Here is a 17,036-nt window from a genome sequence, read left to right on the forward strand (position 1 = left end):
GAACTCTCCTGTCGACCATGTGAGCCGCTCGACGCTGACTCGACCCTCGAGGATGACAACCACCCGATGCGTCAGTTAATGACCGGTTCCAGACAGACCCCCATCTGGCTCGAAAAGCCTTGCCCACTTGCTGGATGGTCGAGGTCAGCAGGATCTCCTGATGTCCCGTCCCTGGTCTGTTCTCAACCTGTCACCCCCTCTCGCGACGAACGGCTCTCCATGGCACGTCTATTTGCGGTCCTCCACCATTACTCCACGAAGCCGTAGTATGATTCCAACCAGCCAGTAGATGGAAGACCTTTCCTTCACCAAATCCTCAGATCAACCCTATGCATAATGTATTCTTTTGAGTAGAAACACACTCTCTATCCCGCGTTTCCGCGTGCTCGAATCGAAGGCTCGAAGTGCGATTCTCAAATCCATGGTTGCCAAAATCCGCCGTGATCTTGCATGGGAAAGAGAATCCAGGGTCAAAACAAACGGTCCGCTTTTTCGTGGCGCTGTAAATGCTAAACAGGTGGCTTTGCTCTCGCCGGGGTATCAATGCACATCTTTTCTTCTATCCATCCCCACAAGCGGCCGTCAGTCAGATATTAGTGTAATCGAAGCGTATTATGTTGTACACATGTTGGTGATCGGGAGTATGTGGCCTTCACTCGGCGCTTTTGACCGGTGATCTCGATCGTTCTCGTTCGATGCTTGGCTGCGACTTTTGCACGGGAGGTGATGCGGGATTTGATGGTGGTGATCCAGGTCCGTCATTCTCGAGAGCGGCAAGAGCACTGGGAAATTGTCAGCTTTGTGGGCGGTTCCGTCGGGATGTCACATGGGCTTACCTGAAAGCATTTGTGCTCGACTCATCCTTCTTCTCCTTGTCCTTCTGAGCCGGCGGCGTCCCAGTGCGGCTGCTAGTAGCACTATCATCTCCTCGGCCCAAGAGACCACCGGGTCCAAGTCCACGACGCCCACTGTTGGTACGCCCACCCATCAAACTAGGGGGTCCCAACGGACCAGGACCAGACGTATGGCTGGGATGGCGAGCGTTGCGGTTACCGAGCTTTCGAAGGTCATCGGTGCCGACTCGGTTTGACGTGTCAGGAGGCGGGACTTGTCCACCGAAGCCGCTGAAACTTCGAGCATCGCCACGGCCCATGGGCATCCGGCCTCCACCACGACCACCGCTCTGAGTCGCCAGTCTCCTGAGTTCGTCCTCACGTGCCTGGCGTTCTGCCTCTTCGCGAATCTCGGTGATCGTCTTCGGACCTTTGTTGTCTTCTTTCGAGGCCCATCCTTTGGCTCGTAGATCGATTATATCCATGAGCATAAATCTGAGACGGCTGGGAAGTTCTGGAAGCTCGATCATGGACTTGATGCGCTCAAAATAGAGATCCATCCGTCCCTGCGCTTTGCTCTCGGGGTTGTCAAGCTGTTTGCCGACTGTCCGCAGTAAGCTCGTCAAGCTTTCAATTTCAGCTTCATCCGGGGTTCCTTCATAGTCGACAAGTTTCTTTACGCACTCATGCATGATACGTTCAGTCAGCATGGACAATTTGAACAATTCACCGATGAATTTGACCAGACCGAGACCGCGGCGTTTGGCAGCTGCCGCGATATAATACTCATCTGAGAGCATGGCCGCCTCTTCGGATTCTCCCTCCGGCCGGGGAGGCAGATTGACCTTCCAGCCTCGTTCAAACTCCTCTTGGCAACGATTGAGGAGGTATTTCCGGAACAAGTTACCACCAGTCACAACATTGCCGTTCTTGTCTTTGATCCCCTCATCTCTGATGTCGGCGCTCATGCTTTCCAACATGCGTCGGCAGAACGAGGCGTACATGCCTGCCCAGTGAGCTTCATCAGTGGCCTTTTCAAAGGTGAGCTGGATAACCTGTCGTAGTGTTCGACCATCTGTTTCGTGTTTGGACTGGGCCGCGATGTCCAAAATCTGATCCGAGATTTTGTCGAATTTCTCGGGGGTCATCTTGTTCAGAAGCGCCTTGGTCTTGCGCTGCACGGTCTCAGGATCCATCAAGCCGTCACCACCCGGAGCAGGCCCGGTAACGATGGTCTGAACGAGACTCCTTGGTTTCCACCCAGTGGACGAGGTCTCCAGAGCTGTGATAGCCATACCCGCAGTAAGAGGCATGGATTTGTTTTCTTCTGCCGCTGCCTTGTGGTTCTGCTTGGAGCGCTTGCTCTCAACACGTGAGCCCCCACGACTTGCACCGCCGACGCGAGGTGAGCCAGGAATAGGCCCGAGCGGGTTGTTAGAAGGCGTCCGGCCACCCATGGGAGCCTGCATCTGACCTCCTGGGCGTGAGAACTGGGCAAATGGATTCGCTGCTGCCATGCCGCCACTCCTCATGGCATTCGATGCAGCGAATCGTTGCTCTGAAGTCGTACCTGGCGGAAGTGTTGGTCGATTCACCCCGCCAGCAAACGCGCCCATGGGCGCATAGTTGCCCATAGGAGGAGCTCCACGAGACGAAGCACTGCGATTACCCATGCCCGAAGGAGTCCTGGCCGACGCACTCGGCCGGGCCGAAGCGTCTCCGTCGCCCAACGCATCCCGAATACGAGCATCCCAGTCAAGGGTCGGCTTCTCTTTGAACACACTCTGGAACTGGAGGAGGAACTCTTTGTTGTATTTGAAGCCGCGATCGGCCGGGGCGTTCGCGTTAAGTGCAGGATTGGGCGATGCGATATCTGACGGATAAATCACCTTGGAGATATCACCGAGCTTCTTGGCAGACTGAAGGGCTTTCAGCGTTGCACTTGGCTCCGGAGGCTCCACAGGCTTCTTGGTATCGAGGGTGAGCTCCGCGGCCTTGGTTCGGCGACCAGGAGCCTTTGCAGGAGGCGGCATTGACACGTCCGAGACGGGCGTCGCAGTCCCGCTTTCGGCAGGCGTCGTCGGGCCAGCAGGGCTTTCAACAGACGCAGGCGTACCAAAGGGGTTGGGCTTGAGCTCAGCGAAGAGTTTTTTGCTGGCTTCATCTCCTGATACGCCTTCCGTCTTTTCCTTTTCGCGGGCCAGTTCTTCCTCTTCGGCTTTGCGTTCCAACTCCTTCATGTTAGCTTCATAGGCTGCGGCTTCTTCCTCCTCCTTCTTCCGTTGGGCCTCGCGTTGAGCAGCTTTTCTCTTTGCGTATTCTTCTTCCCGCTTCAGTTCTTCTGCTTCCCTGGCAGCCTCTTCGGCTTCCATTTCAGCGGCAAGGGCCTCCAGGTCAAGCTCGTCCTGCTGGGAACTGGAAGGCGCTGCTGTAGCCTCTGCAGGCTTTGTTTCTTCGGCTTGCTTAGCAGCCTCAGCTTTCTCCGCAGCCTCTTTCGCCTCTTTCGCTTCTTTCTCCATCGCCTCCGCCTTGGCCTGAGCCTCGGCGGCCTCCCGCTCGGCCAGCGCTGCAGCTTCTTTCTCCATCTCCGCCTTTTCGGCCATTTCCTTCTCCAGTTTCAACCTAGCCTCATCCTCTGCAATCTTCTTCGCGACAGCTTCTTGCATTTGCTTCTTGACTTCTTCTGCGGATTTTGTGCTGACGCTTTCTGTTCGGCCGTGAGCATTGTCGGCAGCGCTGGCAGTCCGACTCGGAGGCGTGGATGCAGATTGCGGCGGAACCGTAGCTGAAACTGGAGTCGGGTTTGCAGGCGATGCGGGTGACTTATTGAAAGAGACAACCTCGCCAGCGGTATTCTTGATTGGGACGGCAGCACTCTTCTTCGGGGGAATGGTATAGTTTGACTTTTGCGAGGACACACTTGGTGCTCGATTGGCCGGGTGCGGAGGACCACCAGCAGGGCCCGGAGTCGACGGCTGTTGGCCAATGCTGGATCCAGGTCGATCAGGGGCAGATATTTGGGACGACTGCCTCGACATCGAAGGCGGCGGACCGCCCTGGTTGCTGTATGAAGGCTGCATGCTGGTTGCATACATGCCCTGATTAAAGTGCGGGCGAGGAGATTGGGGTTGCATGCCGTATTGGGGATTGTATTGGGCCTGCATAGCCCCTGGGGCATACATTTGCTGCAAATACATTTGCTGAATGCTAGGATCAGCCTGCGTCATTGGGAAGGCCTGTGCTCTTGCAGTCAGCAAGTGTTCCGAATAACGTTCAAAATTGCCAGACTCAGGGGACAGATCAGGGTAAGGAAGTACACTGGGATTATTTGTGACAACTTGAACAGGGGGTTGCACAAGTTCGGGGACAACTTGAACAGATGGATGCGCGAGATCGGGGCGATAGTGGTCCGAGGCTGGATCTTTGCTGTAGAAAGTTGATCCCTCCTCGTGTCCACCTCTACCAGGGCCTTTACCGCGACCAGCTCCACGACCGCCACGGTTCCGGCCTCTCGTAGATTTGCCTCTCTCTCTTGCAGGTTCTCTGGCGGGATCACGGGTAGAAGAAAACGGTGGGTGGTTCTTTACATGTTGGGGTCCCATATTATAATATCCATTGGGTTGAGGTTGCATCCCGGGCTGTACCATGTGTATCTGTCCTCCCATATTCGGCGTTCCCGGTTGGGCATTGACAAGAGCAGGGCTACGGGTGCCCATAGCGGGAGATCCTTGGTAAGGGAGTGGTTGACCTCGACCCTGATACCCGGATTGGAATGAGCGTCCGTTCGAAGTAGGTCGGAATTGTTGTTGGGGAGAGAAATGCATGGGCTGTTGCTGATATGGAGGATTGAACCCTCTCCCACGACCTGGACCACCTGGAAAGCCTCCACGGTTTGGGCCCGCTGGGATGCCTGGGCCACCGACGTCGCTGTGAATCGACTGCGAAGAGCCTCGTCTCATATGCTCTTGTTGAGGTCCAAATTGGAGTTGAGATATCGGTCTGGTCATGCCCTGCAGAAATTGGTCAGCAATGTTAAAATGGACATCGTTTGGTCTTACACTCGGGTCATTCTGATCGCCGGAAAGCTGTCCAAATGTATATCCATTGCCTGGACCTTGGAAGCCAGTAGGAGGGCGACCGCCACTGACGGAAGCAGGCTGAGGAATCGGCGACGGGGAATTGGAGGGAGATGTCGCGCGAGGATTCAGTTGGCCCACACTGAGATTTGCCGAGTTTTGATGCGCCAACGAAGGTGTGCCCATCGCAGGGGAAACAGCAGGGTTGGCCACTCCCAACGAACCGAACTGAATGTTTCCCGGCTTGTTTTGAGGGCCACTAGGAGCTCCACCGTTTGCTGCAAAGCCGGTGGCGCCAGCTGGTGTAACTGTCATCGACAGTTTGCGCGTATGATCAGGTAGTGAAACGCTTCCGTTGACAGAAGGGATGGCAGGGATGGTAGGGTTTCTGCCGTTTACAGAATCGCTATGCCCATGGGCGGGCGGAGCGCCTCCAACTGCTGCAGACATGTTGGTGGGCTCCGATGCATTTGGTGTAGAGGAAGGAGGTTTGGAGGCGGAGGGAAACGAGGTTCGGCCTTGATTAGCCAAATTCGACCCAGTCGCAAAATGGGAGGTTGTGGATTGTAGTGCGCCTGCGGCAGCAGCGAAGGAAGGTTTTGATCGAGTAGAGGACTGCTGTGAATTCGATGTCATCAGAGGTGATGATAAGTCTTCAGGCAGCGATTCGGATATGCGAGGTTGACTGGAAGGCTGAAACTCAGCGGATGACAAACGGGAGCTCTGAGTGAAAGTTGAAAAAAAAGTTTCCCGAGCCCGCAGGTGATTGTAGGGTAGCGAAGGAAGAATCTAGGGTGAATAGACCACTTTGCGGCGACTGTCTCGAGTGAACGGAAGCCGCTCTTGTGCTTATGTGGAGATGGTGAAGAGGGAGGAGTGTTTGTGATGCTTTTTTTCTTCTGAGAGGAGATTCACCACGCAGGCAGATTTCCGGGCCTGTTCAGGACGAGAAACCGCGGCGATGGATGGAAAAAGCGACCCTGCTCAAGAGGGACAGAAAGACACGACGACGAAGGTCGTTGACGATACCAGAGAAGCCTCACGCAAGAGTGAGGCGCAACTGGAATTTGTTGAAGGGGTGGTATGAAGATTGAGCAAGAGAAAACCGCAGTTGGGAAAGAGGCGGTTCAAGGCGCTCTCTCCTTTCTACGAAATTTTTTGGTCAGTCCGCGGCTTGGCAATCACTTGCAATGACCGCGACTGGCCCGGCAGGCAACCCAAACGGCAGTTCTTGCTGGCAGCTTGACGGCTTGTAGGCGCAACCCGCCCGCAATCTCGCCCCTGGGCTGCCTATTACTCGCTATTTAAGCATCGACGCACCAGTCGTGCCAGGAATGCCAGGCCGCCCGGCGCCCTTGGGGCTCTCTCATAAGCTTCCTGGATTTATTCGTATGACACCGAGTCCATGACATCCTCCGTCAATCCCTTCCGTTCTCTCCCAATCACTTCACTCCGAGTTACTTTTTCTCCTACCCTGCCCCCTTTTAATGCGGAGTATTCGCACCTTGAGATGCAACGTAGTGTTTTCCACGCCCAAACCCTCGACAGTCAGATGATGGCTCGGCCCTTGGGAAACATGGCCGCCGCATGGGTGTTCTACAAGCGAGTTCGACCCTCTAGCCCATTGGCGAGTTGATGACGATATTATTTGAGCCAGGGCTTCATTCGGCTCACCACCAACGCCTATCATGGGTTTTTCCACCCGTCGTTCCATCCATCTTCCCCGACAAGTCTCAGAAAAAAGTCCGTAGAGCCGAATTCGCCTCATCCTTTATTTTCTCTCTTGACTTGCCGTCATGGTATCTGCGTCTTCCATCACATATATACAAAGAGTTGTGAGGAGATAGTAATCAAACAAGAATGATTCGCATCCGAGTGCCGCTATCTCCAGGCGAGTAGGTCACCCCTTTCGGCGACAGGGCACTCTTCGCACCCTTTATGTCCGTGTTAGCTTCTTGGTGTGTTCGTAGGTTCTTCTAGTGGCTTTACTCGATTCTGCCACATGCCGGGAGACCAGGGATCCCCTGATTCGGCCAGTGGGCGTTCAGGAAGATGACGCTCAAAATGATACCTTTTAAGTGTTACTTGCATGGCTGATGGGCACACGTCGATGCACCCGGTCAGCAACCAAGTAGTCGGTCTTTTACGGGGAACAATCCCTTGGTACTGACATGCCTAAAATGATTGGAACCGAGCCAGTCTAACAAGCTGATTCGTTTCTCGTCTCAAAATGTATGCAGTCGAGGTGCTGTCAACGGGATATCGGACTGGATCATACAATTAAAGATGACCAAAGGTAATCTCAATACCCACAATCGACTCAGGTTTATTGTGCGATATTACTTCTGTAGATTCAAGCACCACCCGAACGTCAGCACAGACGACAGTCTCAATTCCGTGAATCCCAGTGACCATTTTGTCCAAAAAAGGGCTCTACTTATTGAGGAAAGCGTCGTCGTTCAGTCCATGGCATCGTGAGCAAAAGCAAGCAAAAATCCCCCCTGAGTGCTGTAGCGCCGTACGCAAGAACCCGCATTGTTCAAAAGCAATCGTAGCCCTACCAGGGCAGAAATAGGCAGACTAGTTCAGGCCTTTACACCTTTCTTGCCCTTCTTTGCACTTTTCTGAAACAACTCCTCTGGCGGCTCATCCGTGGCTTTGCGCTTGCCCTTCTTCGCGCCACCTCCGTATTTTGCCTCGAGATCGTCGAAGAAATTCTGGGCCCTGTTTTGTTGACGTTGTTGAATCAAGGCCATGAGCGCATCATTGTCGTCGCCTCCGTTCTTCGACTTCTTTTTGCTAGAGTCTTTCTTTCCGAAGAGTTTCTCTGCGACTCCTAGCTCCTCCGCTAATTCTCTCGCCTCCGCTTCTTCTTTCTTTGCATTTGCCTTCCTGCGTTCCCGACTTTTCTTGTCTTCCTTGGTGTAACGAATGTATGCCTGCACCTCGCCTTGGGCGATAGCCTCGTCAATGACCTTTCTGAACCGTTCCTCGTCCGCTACTACGTCACTGCACATGACCATCTCGAAGACTGTATCCATGCTGCCCTCGCCCTCCTCATAGGCAGCCAACACGTCATTTTTCTCTTCTTCGCTGCCCTGATATTCCTTCTTGACTTGTTCAATCATATCACCTCTCACCACATTCTCAGTCTGTTCCCGAAAGAAATCTACCCAGTTGAAATCATCGTCGTCAATGTTTGTGCTCTCAGCGGTGTTACCCGTAGCATCGTAGCGTTTCCGTCGGCGCTCGTCGCTGAGGATGGCGTAGGCAAACGCGATTTCCTGAAAGGCTTTATGGGCAGTTTCGCGCTCTTCAGGTCGAGCTTTGTCTGGGTGGTGTTTGAGAGCAAGTTTGCGGTAAGCAGATTTGATTTCGTCGGCAGTAGCAGTTTCAGAGAGATGCAGGACAGCGTAGGGGTCGATTTGTGGCGGGTCGTTGACGGCGAGATCCTCTCCAGCCTCTGAGCGAGTCCCGCTGTCATCAGGTACAGACTCCTGAGCGGGTTGCCGCTTAGACTTAGGTTTCCGAGGCATAATGGGAAGAGGCAGTGGCTGAGCTTTGAGTGCACGCGTGTGTTTCGAGGAAGGCAGATGGCGGAAACGATTGAGGAGAGACTGTGAAACAAGATGAACAGTGGCAGAAGACCCTATCTGTAAGAGAAGAAAGGTCTAAGATTCCATTCAAGAGAAGCCGGATTGAGATTCAAGTTGGGTCATGTAGAGGTCAAGCAACAGTCGACGTGAGGGTCAATTCAGAGGACGCGCCGCGCAGATGGGGGCGTGTTTTTTCCCGACTCCAAACGGATCGACGTCATGGGCTATTAGAGTCACCGGGAGCCCTAATACGAAAAAGTATTATTAATAAGCGTTAATTAAAGCTAGCTAGGAAATCGGTAGGATTTCCCTCTGCGGAATTTGCAATACTCCTTAATACAGGACTAGTAGCTTGACAAATTGGTCGACGCTTTCATATCTTAATATCTATATTCCCCTCTTTTTTCTTCTGTCCTACCTATATTTGCCGCATTGCCATGGCTCTAGAGAAATACCAAGGGATAACGGCGTTGAGAGGACCTGGTAACGTCCAAGGCATGCTCGTCTGCAACCCAACAACCCTACTTCAGCGATGCATCATTGGTCCTTTACTTCCAGCCGACCCCAGGATCCCAGCACCCTCCGTCTTCTTTGATCATGGCACATGGTCCGACGACTTTTCATCGAGGATGTCTAATCTAGAGCTCGTATTCGATCAAGCTTGTGTGATCTTGGCCGCATTTCTCTCAGCGCTTCTGCCGCAGCAACTGTCCGCTGATCAGTCATTGCAACACGCTTGCCAGGTGCTGCGCTTCCTGGCCTCAAGCCGCTGACAAAGGCATGACCTTCCACGACTGGGAGCGGAACACACTTTCCATAGATGTATGGCTCCAAGGTGAGAGGAGTTGGCGAAGCCATTACTCTAATGCAACCCGTTGCTTGAGCCAAGGTCGACCTTCTACAGACTTGTAAAGTAGAAAGTGAAGTATTTACATAAAAAGTCCTCCTACAGCTCCAGTTTTCTTCCCATCCACATGTTGCTCGTCCTCACACACCATATAGACCTGCTTCACTACTGCTAACATTATTGCTAGCACTTCCTACTGGTAGACAAGTTGACTAGTGAAACATTGGACATTGCTTACAATGATTCAAACCCCTTTACATCCTTCGGGGCTCGAACAGCACCATGTACGACATCACAACAACGTCACGTCGTTGAGACCAACGAGACCCTCCAAGTCTCCGCAGTCTGAAGAAGCCGAGCTCAAAGAGCATTGCGACAACCCCGGACTGAGCAAAATGCCAAAGCAGCCAACTCCCAGCTTCATGTTCATCCCCATGTCGGCTGAGCCTGGGGCAAGGGCAAGGATTCAGCCTGAGCTTCGAGCTTCTGCCAAAGCACATGTGATGCATGATTACCAGCGAAAGACGGCCCAGCAAAGAAACGCGAACTGGAAAATGTCGACACCGACCACGTATGCCCTTGCGCCAAAAATGCCATTGCCAACACTTCTAGTGCCGGAACCAGCTATACAGCGTTTGGTGTTGCGCCAGCGAACAACGACTCGGAAGAAAGGAGGCCAGCCGAAGAGAAATCCGCCAACTACAACGGCAGAGTTACCATCTGCCGATGAATCTGGTCAATCGCCCCAAGAAGCGCACACTTTGACACTGTCAGAGAGCGTGGTCTATGCTCATTTCATCCCCTACAATCCGCCCACAATTCCTAGACAACCGCGTGGCGGCAACCTCATGGATGTCTTCTCCGCTCTGCCAGTCCATGTCCAACCCTGGGACGAAACGTTGATAACGCGATGGCTCAACTACGATCGTATCCCTTGGTGCCCGGTCAACGGACAGTCCCAATGGGTGCCCTTCATTACCAATTCTCCAATGCTCCTGCACACAAACTTGTATTGCTGGGGAATGCATTGGCACGGCAAACTGACCGGCGTCAGCCAAGACGTCTTTCTGTACCAGAACCCCCGGATCCTAGAACATAAAATAGCCGCCATCCAACTGATGAATGCGCACCTAGTGTCGGCAGCCTCTGTCACGGACGAGGCTCTCGCCGCAGTATCCATGTTCATCAATGTGTCGCTGCAATTCCTGAACCGAGATGAAGCTGCCAGGCATATGGCTGGCCTCGAGGCCTTGGTGACGCTCCGAGGAGGTCTCGCTGGCCTCTCCCGGATGGGAACGGTCGGCGTCCTCTTACAACGAGTCATAAGCTGGAACGATCTCTTCTTTGTCGAACTTTACGGGGGACACCTCCGTTTCTCCCTCCTGCCCCGTTGGGAGGAGGCGTGGCAGTCGGTGTATGCCCCTATCGCCGACGATCCGGTCACCCATCTCGAACCGCTCCAGGCACGCTTTGCCGGGGATCTCGCACAGGAAATCACGACACTCCTACGCGAGATCCAGATCGTGTGCAACGATGTGCAAGCACGCCCCCTGGCCGCGCTGACCACGGCGGAAAAGACCCTGCGGCACGACAATCTTTTCCGCTTCGAACGGCGCCTGTGTCTTGCGACACGGATCACGACGATTCAAGAACATGTGTACACGAATCTCCAGACCGGCAGCGACCCCTTGTGGCGGACAGTTGCGTACGCCGCGTTGATGTATGTTCACCACCACATCCGCGGACACGCCTTGCATTGGTCACAGTTTCCGGCGCTGGTTGTGCAACTTCGCAACGAGTTGTCATTCGTCCCAGCAGGAAGTTGGGAGGCGGTGCCGGCGCTGTACCTGTGGGTCCTTGCGGTGGGTAGCTGGGTGAGTCAGCGTGAGCCATGGATTGTGGCCCTGCTCGCAGGCGCCTGTCGAGCGCAAGGCCGTACGACTTGGGACGACTTCGACGGGATACTGAAGCAGTGTGTGCACCTGGGGGGAGAAGACGAGGTGAAGTTCAGAATCGTTTGGGAGGATGTGATCAGGTTGTTTTGACTGGAAAATGGGTAGTCAGGGTCTGGAATTCGAACATATAGGATACGTGTGATCTTCTGGCATGTCAGGAAATTCCACTGTTCAGCTCTTGAATAGTAACAGAAAATTGTTTGAAAACCTGTATTCACCACCTATATCGTCATGTCTATGAATCCTTCACCGATTGTCCGAGATTAGGATGACTTCTCCCTTGTCATTGAAAGGTCGGTTGATAACTAAAAGAGAATATTCAGTTGCAAAAGAGGGAAAGACTCCATTGTTGTCCTCAGAGTCATGGGGAAAAGGTCCTATCTGCATAAAGTATATGACTGATTTCGAGGACCACTCTGAAAGTATTATTTTCGTCTCATCCTGAACACAATTGGAGGACGAGTTTGCGTGAGAGCGAATGTCTGTCCATTGTTCTAGTGCGGCTTCTTTACCATTTACGCCATAGATTTGTACCTGCTATGAATACGATCCTGTTGATCCAAAAGCAGTATTCGTTGTCCTTTGGAAGGATATCTTCGAATAGCAGTCCGTTAGGCCAACCTCTCCAATATCCTGTGTCACACAAGACCTGAACGTCAAGGCTTGTCTGCGAAGGATTTCTCCAGGACGATGGCTTCATGATATCATGCCCCGAGTGGGTCGTGAGCTGGCTTCGCTCGTCTGCCAACTTCATGGTGTCCATTGAGGAGTGGTATACCGACAGAGTCGCCCATTTTGAGAGCTGGAACTCCGCGTTCCAGCGGGGCGCTCGAAGCGCTTCCCGTCCACACAATTGCTGCAGCACCGTCCGTCTTGGGAACAATGTCGTACCCTGCAGGCCTTGTCTTTGGACTTGTCTTGTGAGTGGAGTTCCACAATCAGAAATGGCTTTGTCGTGGCTGGATTTGGCCAATTAGATGTGGTCGGGACCAGGTACCAGATATATCTGTCTCGAGGCAAGCTCTAGCCAATTGAAGGAATTTCAGCCAGCCATGCACCGTTTCTTATCCGAGCAAGTTCCCCACGAGCGCAAACAGAGTAGCCATGAAGTGCACAAACATCGAGGTAGGGCTCAGCTTGGGAGCACTATTGGAGCCAACCAAGATCCCAGACACGGTGGAAAATGCGCTGGCTGCTCCGGAAGTAACAGTGGAGAACGCACCACCAATCACCGAAGTGACAGTCGAGTAGACGCCAGCCCCCCCAGAAGTAACCGTCGCGCAACCACCACCGCAACTGCCGCCATAAACGGTGGTTATGGTGCTGACACTGTTCGGGTTGGTAGTAATGGTGACAGTGGAACCGCTGTTAGGCACGGAAGTGACAATGATGATCCCCCCACCGCTAATAACAGTGGTCGAGGGCGGAGGAGCAGGGGTCGGTGTTATTGTAATGGTAGATGGATGTATAGTAGTTGTTTGTAGGGTGAGCGTTGGCTGAGGGGTCGAGGGGTAATAAGGGGAGGAGCCATCGCAGACTTGACCAGCTGGGCAGCAACCTGGTTGACCATTTCGGTTTTGCCAGTAACAGACATTGGGATAAGGACAGCATATTTGTTCAAATGTGCTGTCGCCAGCGCAGTAAGGATTCTGATCCGTGCCGCAGGAATTCGCAGCCAACGCCGAGTATCGCCCCAACACAGAGAGGAGTGTCACAATGACCGCGAGCACATGGGAGCCGCCCATCCTGGCGCTGTGCAAGATGTGGAGGGGGAAATGTCAGCCATGGTGAAAAATGGGAAGGCTGGGATATTTGTAGCATTTGCCGGAGGCGCATGGAAGCAGAGCTGGCATAGATCGGAGCTAGAACAGCAGGTCAGCAGCTGCCTCACGAGAACCGAGACAGGGTTTTGAGCTTCCTCAGGCTCCAGATATATTTAAGGCGTTTTATCGACATCAGCCTTAACGCCTTGGAGGAGCTTGACGCTTGTGCTCCGTGACGAGGAGAAGTTGGCATCGAGGACGAAAGGGGGCCAATGATGGTGCTGCAGAGGGTTGCTGTGTGCAAAGCTAAGGAGTTGGAGGCGCATGAAGTCGCAAGTAATACATGTAGTATGACGAAAGGTTCGCCGAAGGAGGATCGAAACCTTCGTTATAATTGAGGGTGGAAGAGGGCTAGTGGGTTAGTGGGCCAGAGGGCTGCCTCGGCTGGTGGCATGCATGACATGCCCCAGGAGGGAAGCTACATAGGCACTGCCGGGGAGGTCCCAGGTGGCCACAAGCCAGTTGTCTTGAGCAGGATGATAGGGCGTGCCCAGTCACCAGCCACTGAAGCTTAGGCAACTCTTATCGATAAACCCAAGCCTACTATCCTCACTAGGCCCCCTCAGCGCACGCTGGCCCCTCTGTGACCACCCCCAAGCCCGGCGTGGCCGCCCGCACCAACCGCGACCCTTCCCGTCGGGCTTGCACCTTTTCAACGCATCAATGCCACCGTCGTCGTCGTGGTCAACGATGACTTTTGCGGATCCCCTCCTGACAAGATTTTAGATGCCCTTAGCCGTGACTTGTGTGCGCACGCGACTGTTTGCATACGAGCTGGGACAATGCTGATGCCCCATCGTGACTATCTGCCTCACAACCACTCAATTTGACTCCTGGGCAGAGGCTGTGCCTCTTTGATCATTGGTCACCAGCCATTTGTCCCGCCTGCGGCCAAGAGTGTCAATCCCACTGGCAAGCGCGGGCCATCGATTTGGTCGGCCACAGAAACTACGAACCATCTTGTTGTTGTCCATTGCTCTCAGCGTTTACTTCATGAGGCATAGATACGCCATCTGTCCTATTCCTGTTGTAAGTCAGTTGTATTGTTCCATCCTCTATTTCCACACAGAGCTCCTTTCACCGCCGTGACACTATGGATCGACCGCCTTCGAGGTCGCGAGCTCCCATGAGCATGGAGGCCTTGCTTGATGAAGAAAACAGAGAAGTTCTAGCTGCTCTCGATCGAAAACGCCCGTCCAGCCCTGTCCCCAGGTTGAAACCTCCAAGAACCGCCACTCCACCGCCTGTCCGCAGCATGCTCGACGTCGATTCTCCGACTCCTCGACATGGCTCGATAGCAGGCATCGGTGTTGGAGTGACGAGCCCCATTTCGTCCAGAAAGCCCGTCAAAGAACTCGATCCTTCCGATCCCAGTAGCTGGACCTCCCCTCATTCCAGCAAACCGAACTCCCCCGTCCTCACCAAGACCTCTCCAGTGACCACAAGACAACGGAACTCGTCAGACGCCGAGCGGCCGGTGGGGTTGCCGAAGGTACAAACGGACGAGAAGCGCGGGTTTGAGCAAAATTATCAATTTGACATCTCCTCAATACCTTCATCTTCATCGGCAGCGCGAGCTTCCCCGGATAATAAGAGGCCACGTGAGGGTTCTGGTTCTGCCATGGCGGCTGCCCTGGCCGGAGATCTCGCTTCCCTCCACGTAGGCATCCCCGGAGGGGGCCAGGGAAGACATAATTCTACCGTGGCCGCTGGTGCTAGTTCAAGGTCTCCATCCTCACGCATTCGGAAGCCTGAAGCCGCCTCCAAAGCAGGATTCCTCAGTCCCACCAGCCCACCAGGTCTCCTGACGACGGAGTCCGGAACAGTTGTGGACGATCAGGCACATCTTCGGTTGTCGTCAGGTAGCTTCTCAACGGCGACCGAAAATTCAGAAGAAAGTCCTGAGCGTTTCGCCAAGGACCGCATTGCGGCTGACGAAGATGCCGTGGACGACAGTGATGACGACGTTTTGTCCCCCAGTAGTGATGAAGACGAGACTAGGGGTCGGTCGGAACGTCGAAAACTGTCAACCACCGATGAAATGGTCGACGCAAAGTCCCCCGGCACGAATGGTGCTTCGTCACCTGAGCAGGCCAAGAGAACCTCGCACTCGCAGCAGTTTGTCAGGTCTTTACTTGAACCGTCCATCTCTATCACCAGTCCTACCGGAGAAAACGTGACAAACCAGAAAGGCGGTACGAGTACACCTATCAGGCGGGCATCTGTGACGTCGGCAGAGGATGAAGATGACGACGAAGCTGCCATCAGGAAGGCGAAAACTCTAGCGTTGAATATTTCACCACTCGACACCACAGTGGCCGACCGGCATGTGCGAATCATTCTGCGTGGCAATTGGGCCCATTTCTACCAAGAGTCGGAAGTCGGTAAAAGAACGGCAAGACTCTACCTCCTGTGCAGCGATCAGAGCATCGAAGCAAGCTATGCCATGGAATGGGTTGTGGGCACCATGATGAGGGACGGGGATACTCTCCTTGCTATCTACGCAATAGAGGATGAAAATGCCGGAAAGGCCACCGAAGCCGAAAGAGAAGTCCTGACAGCCGAAGGTAGCAAGGCTGGCAAGGACGCCTCCCACGTCATGGCGAAACTGACCCGGCAGACAACACAGGGAGGTGGCACCAGTTTCGGGTTGGGAAAGGAATCACAGTATATCCCCGCGACCGAAGTCGAGAGCCTGACTGGCAGTGTCGACGCGAGAAAAGTCTCTAAGAAAGAAATGGAGCGTCTCAAGGCTGTCGAGGGCCTGACTCAGGATTTTGTCAAGTTGGTCCGCAAGACGCCACTGCAAGTGAGGTGCATGGTCGAAGTCATCCATTGCAAGAGTCCAAAACATTTGATTCTTGGAGCGGTAGGTTTGCCCCAATTATTGCTTTGACGTGTCTGACCTTCTCTGCCAGATTGACGAGCTCGACCCAACTCTCTGCGTCGTGGGCACGCGTGGCCGCAGTTCTCTCAAAGGCGTCCTCCTTGGGTCCTTCTCCAACTATCTCGTTACCAAGTCTTCCGTGCCAGTCATGGTTGCACGAAAGAAAATGAAGAAAACCCACTCAAATGTCAGGATCAGCAGCTCTAAAATACGTTTATCCAACAATTTGATGGCGAGCCATTTGCCCCCCAAACGACGAAGCTTACAACAGGCGAGAATTGACTAGCGGTCAAAGAAGGGTGAAAGACCACAACATGCCGAGAACAAAGCATCCGAGTCAGAAGCGGAAAAGAAGCGTAAGGGTCGCAAGATGACTTGGAGGGAGCGAGAAGCCAAGCTGGAGGAGCTACAGGGGAGAATTGATTAGCGATCAGAAAAGGAGAACCAGGAAAGCCATTGGGAGGCGGAGAAGGTCAAATGGGAAAGAGAAAGACAGAACAACGGCGACCAAAGGGGAAAGAGGACGAAAGCTCCCGATGAGGCCGGAGGCACCACCGGGCAGGCAGGGAAAACAGAGGAGTTGGAACGCACGAATTCCAACGATCCATTGCTCCCTAAACGGCCTGCCGACAGCGAGCAAGGAGAGGCGAGCACCACGAGTCTGCTGCGCCGGAAACTGTCCATCGCACACCTTTTCAGCCCGATGTTCCTGTCGCGACCTGACAACTAACACAAAAACGCGGTGAGATAGCGGACGATTACATAGTGGCGGTATTATCAGCGTACTATCTCTGACCTGATTATCGATAATTGCAGGAGGGATGCGCCAGTGGGACGGTTAGCCACCAGAGCTACGATAAGACGAGAATGCATATGTCAAGCAACCAGAGAGGTAGCGGCTCCAGAGCACGAGCATCAGCATCAGCATGACAGAAGGAAGCACAGTACCCCCAGGGCCGACTGTCGTCAATTGGACATGAAGACTATGAATGAATGATATGATAGTCGAGAGTCGCTAA

At 53.7% G+C, this 17,036-nt stretch overlaps 5 protein-coding genes across 5 annotated transcripts; 2 read left to right on the plus strand and 3 right to left on the minus strand.

Annotated features, from left to right (window-relative positions):
• Positions 1-652: 652 nt before the first annotated feature.
• AYL99_01015 (hypothetical protein) lies at positions 653-5,359 on the minus strand (the record flags this gene model as incomplete). Its single annotated transcript, XM_018832531.1, has 3 exons — positions 653-782; positions 837-4,843; positions 4,892-5,359. 3 exons carry the CDS (start codon positions 5,357-5,359, stop codon positions 653-655), a joined length of 4,605 nt encoding a protein of 1,534 aa, XP_018698410.1.
• A 2,135-nt stretch (positions 5,360-7,494) lies between these two features.
• AYL99_01016 (hypothetical protein) lies at positions 7,495-8,445 on the minus strand (the record flags this gene model as incomplete). The annotated part of the gene is made up of 1 exon (XM_018832532.1): positions 7,495-8,445. The coding sequence occupies one exon, from the start codon at positions 8,443-8,445 to the stop codon at positions 7,495-7,497; it is 951 nt and encodes a 316-aa protein (XP_018698411.1).
• A 1,146-nt stretch (positions 8,446-9,591) lies between these two features.
• On the plus strand, positions 9,592-11,397 carry AYL99_01017 (hypothetical protein; the record flags this gene model as incomplete). Its single annotated transcript, XM_018832533.1, has 1 exon — positions 9,592-11,397. The coding sequence occupies one exon, from the start codon at positions 9,592-9,594 to the stop codon at positions 11,395-11,397; it is 1,806 nt and encodes a 601-aa protein (XP_018698412.1).
• Positions 11,398-12,371: 974 nt separating this feature from the next.
• Positions 12,372-13,052, minus strand: AYL99_01018 (hypothetical protein; the record flags this gene model as incomplete). The annotated part of the gene is made up of 1 exon (XM_018832534.1): positions 12,372-13,052. The coding sequence occupies one exon, from the start codon at positions 13,050-13,052 to the stop codon at positions 12,372-12,374; it is 681 nt and encodes a 226-aa protein (XP_018698413.1).
• Positions 13,053-14,223: 1,171 nt separating this feature from the next.
• Positions 14,224-16,747, plus strand: AYL99_01019 (hypothetical protein; the record flags this gene model as incomplete). The annotated part of the gene is made up of 4 exons (XM_018832535.1): positions 14,224-15,999; positions 16,049-16,204; positions 16,313-16,373; positions 16,452-16,747. 4 exons carry the CDS (start codon positions 14,224-14,226, stop codon positions 16,745-16,747), a joined length of 2,289 nt encoding a protein of 762 aa, XP_018698414.1.
• Between the last annotated feature and the right edge of the window lie 289 nt (positions 16,748-17,036).

Source organism: Fonsecaea erecta (assembly GCF_001651985.1).
Source record: "Fonsecaea erecta strain CBS 125763 chromosome Unknown Scaff1, whole genome shotgun sequence".
Taxonomy (NCBI): Eukaryota; Fungi; Ascomycota; class Eurotiomycetes; order Chaetothyriales; family Herpotrichiellaceae; genus Fonsecaea; species Fonsecaea erecta.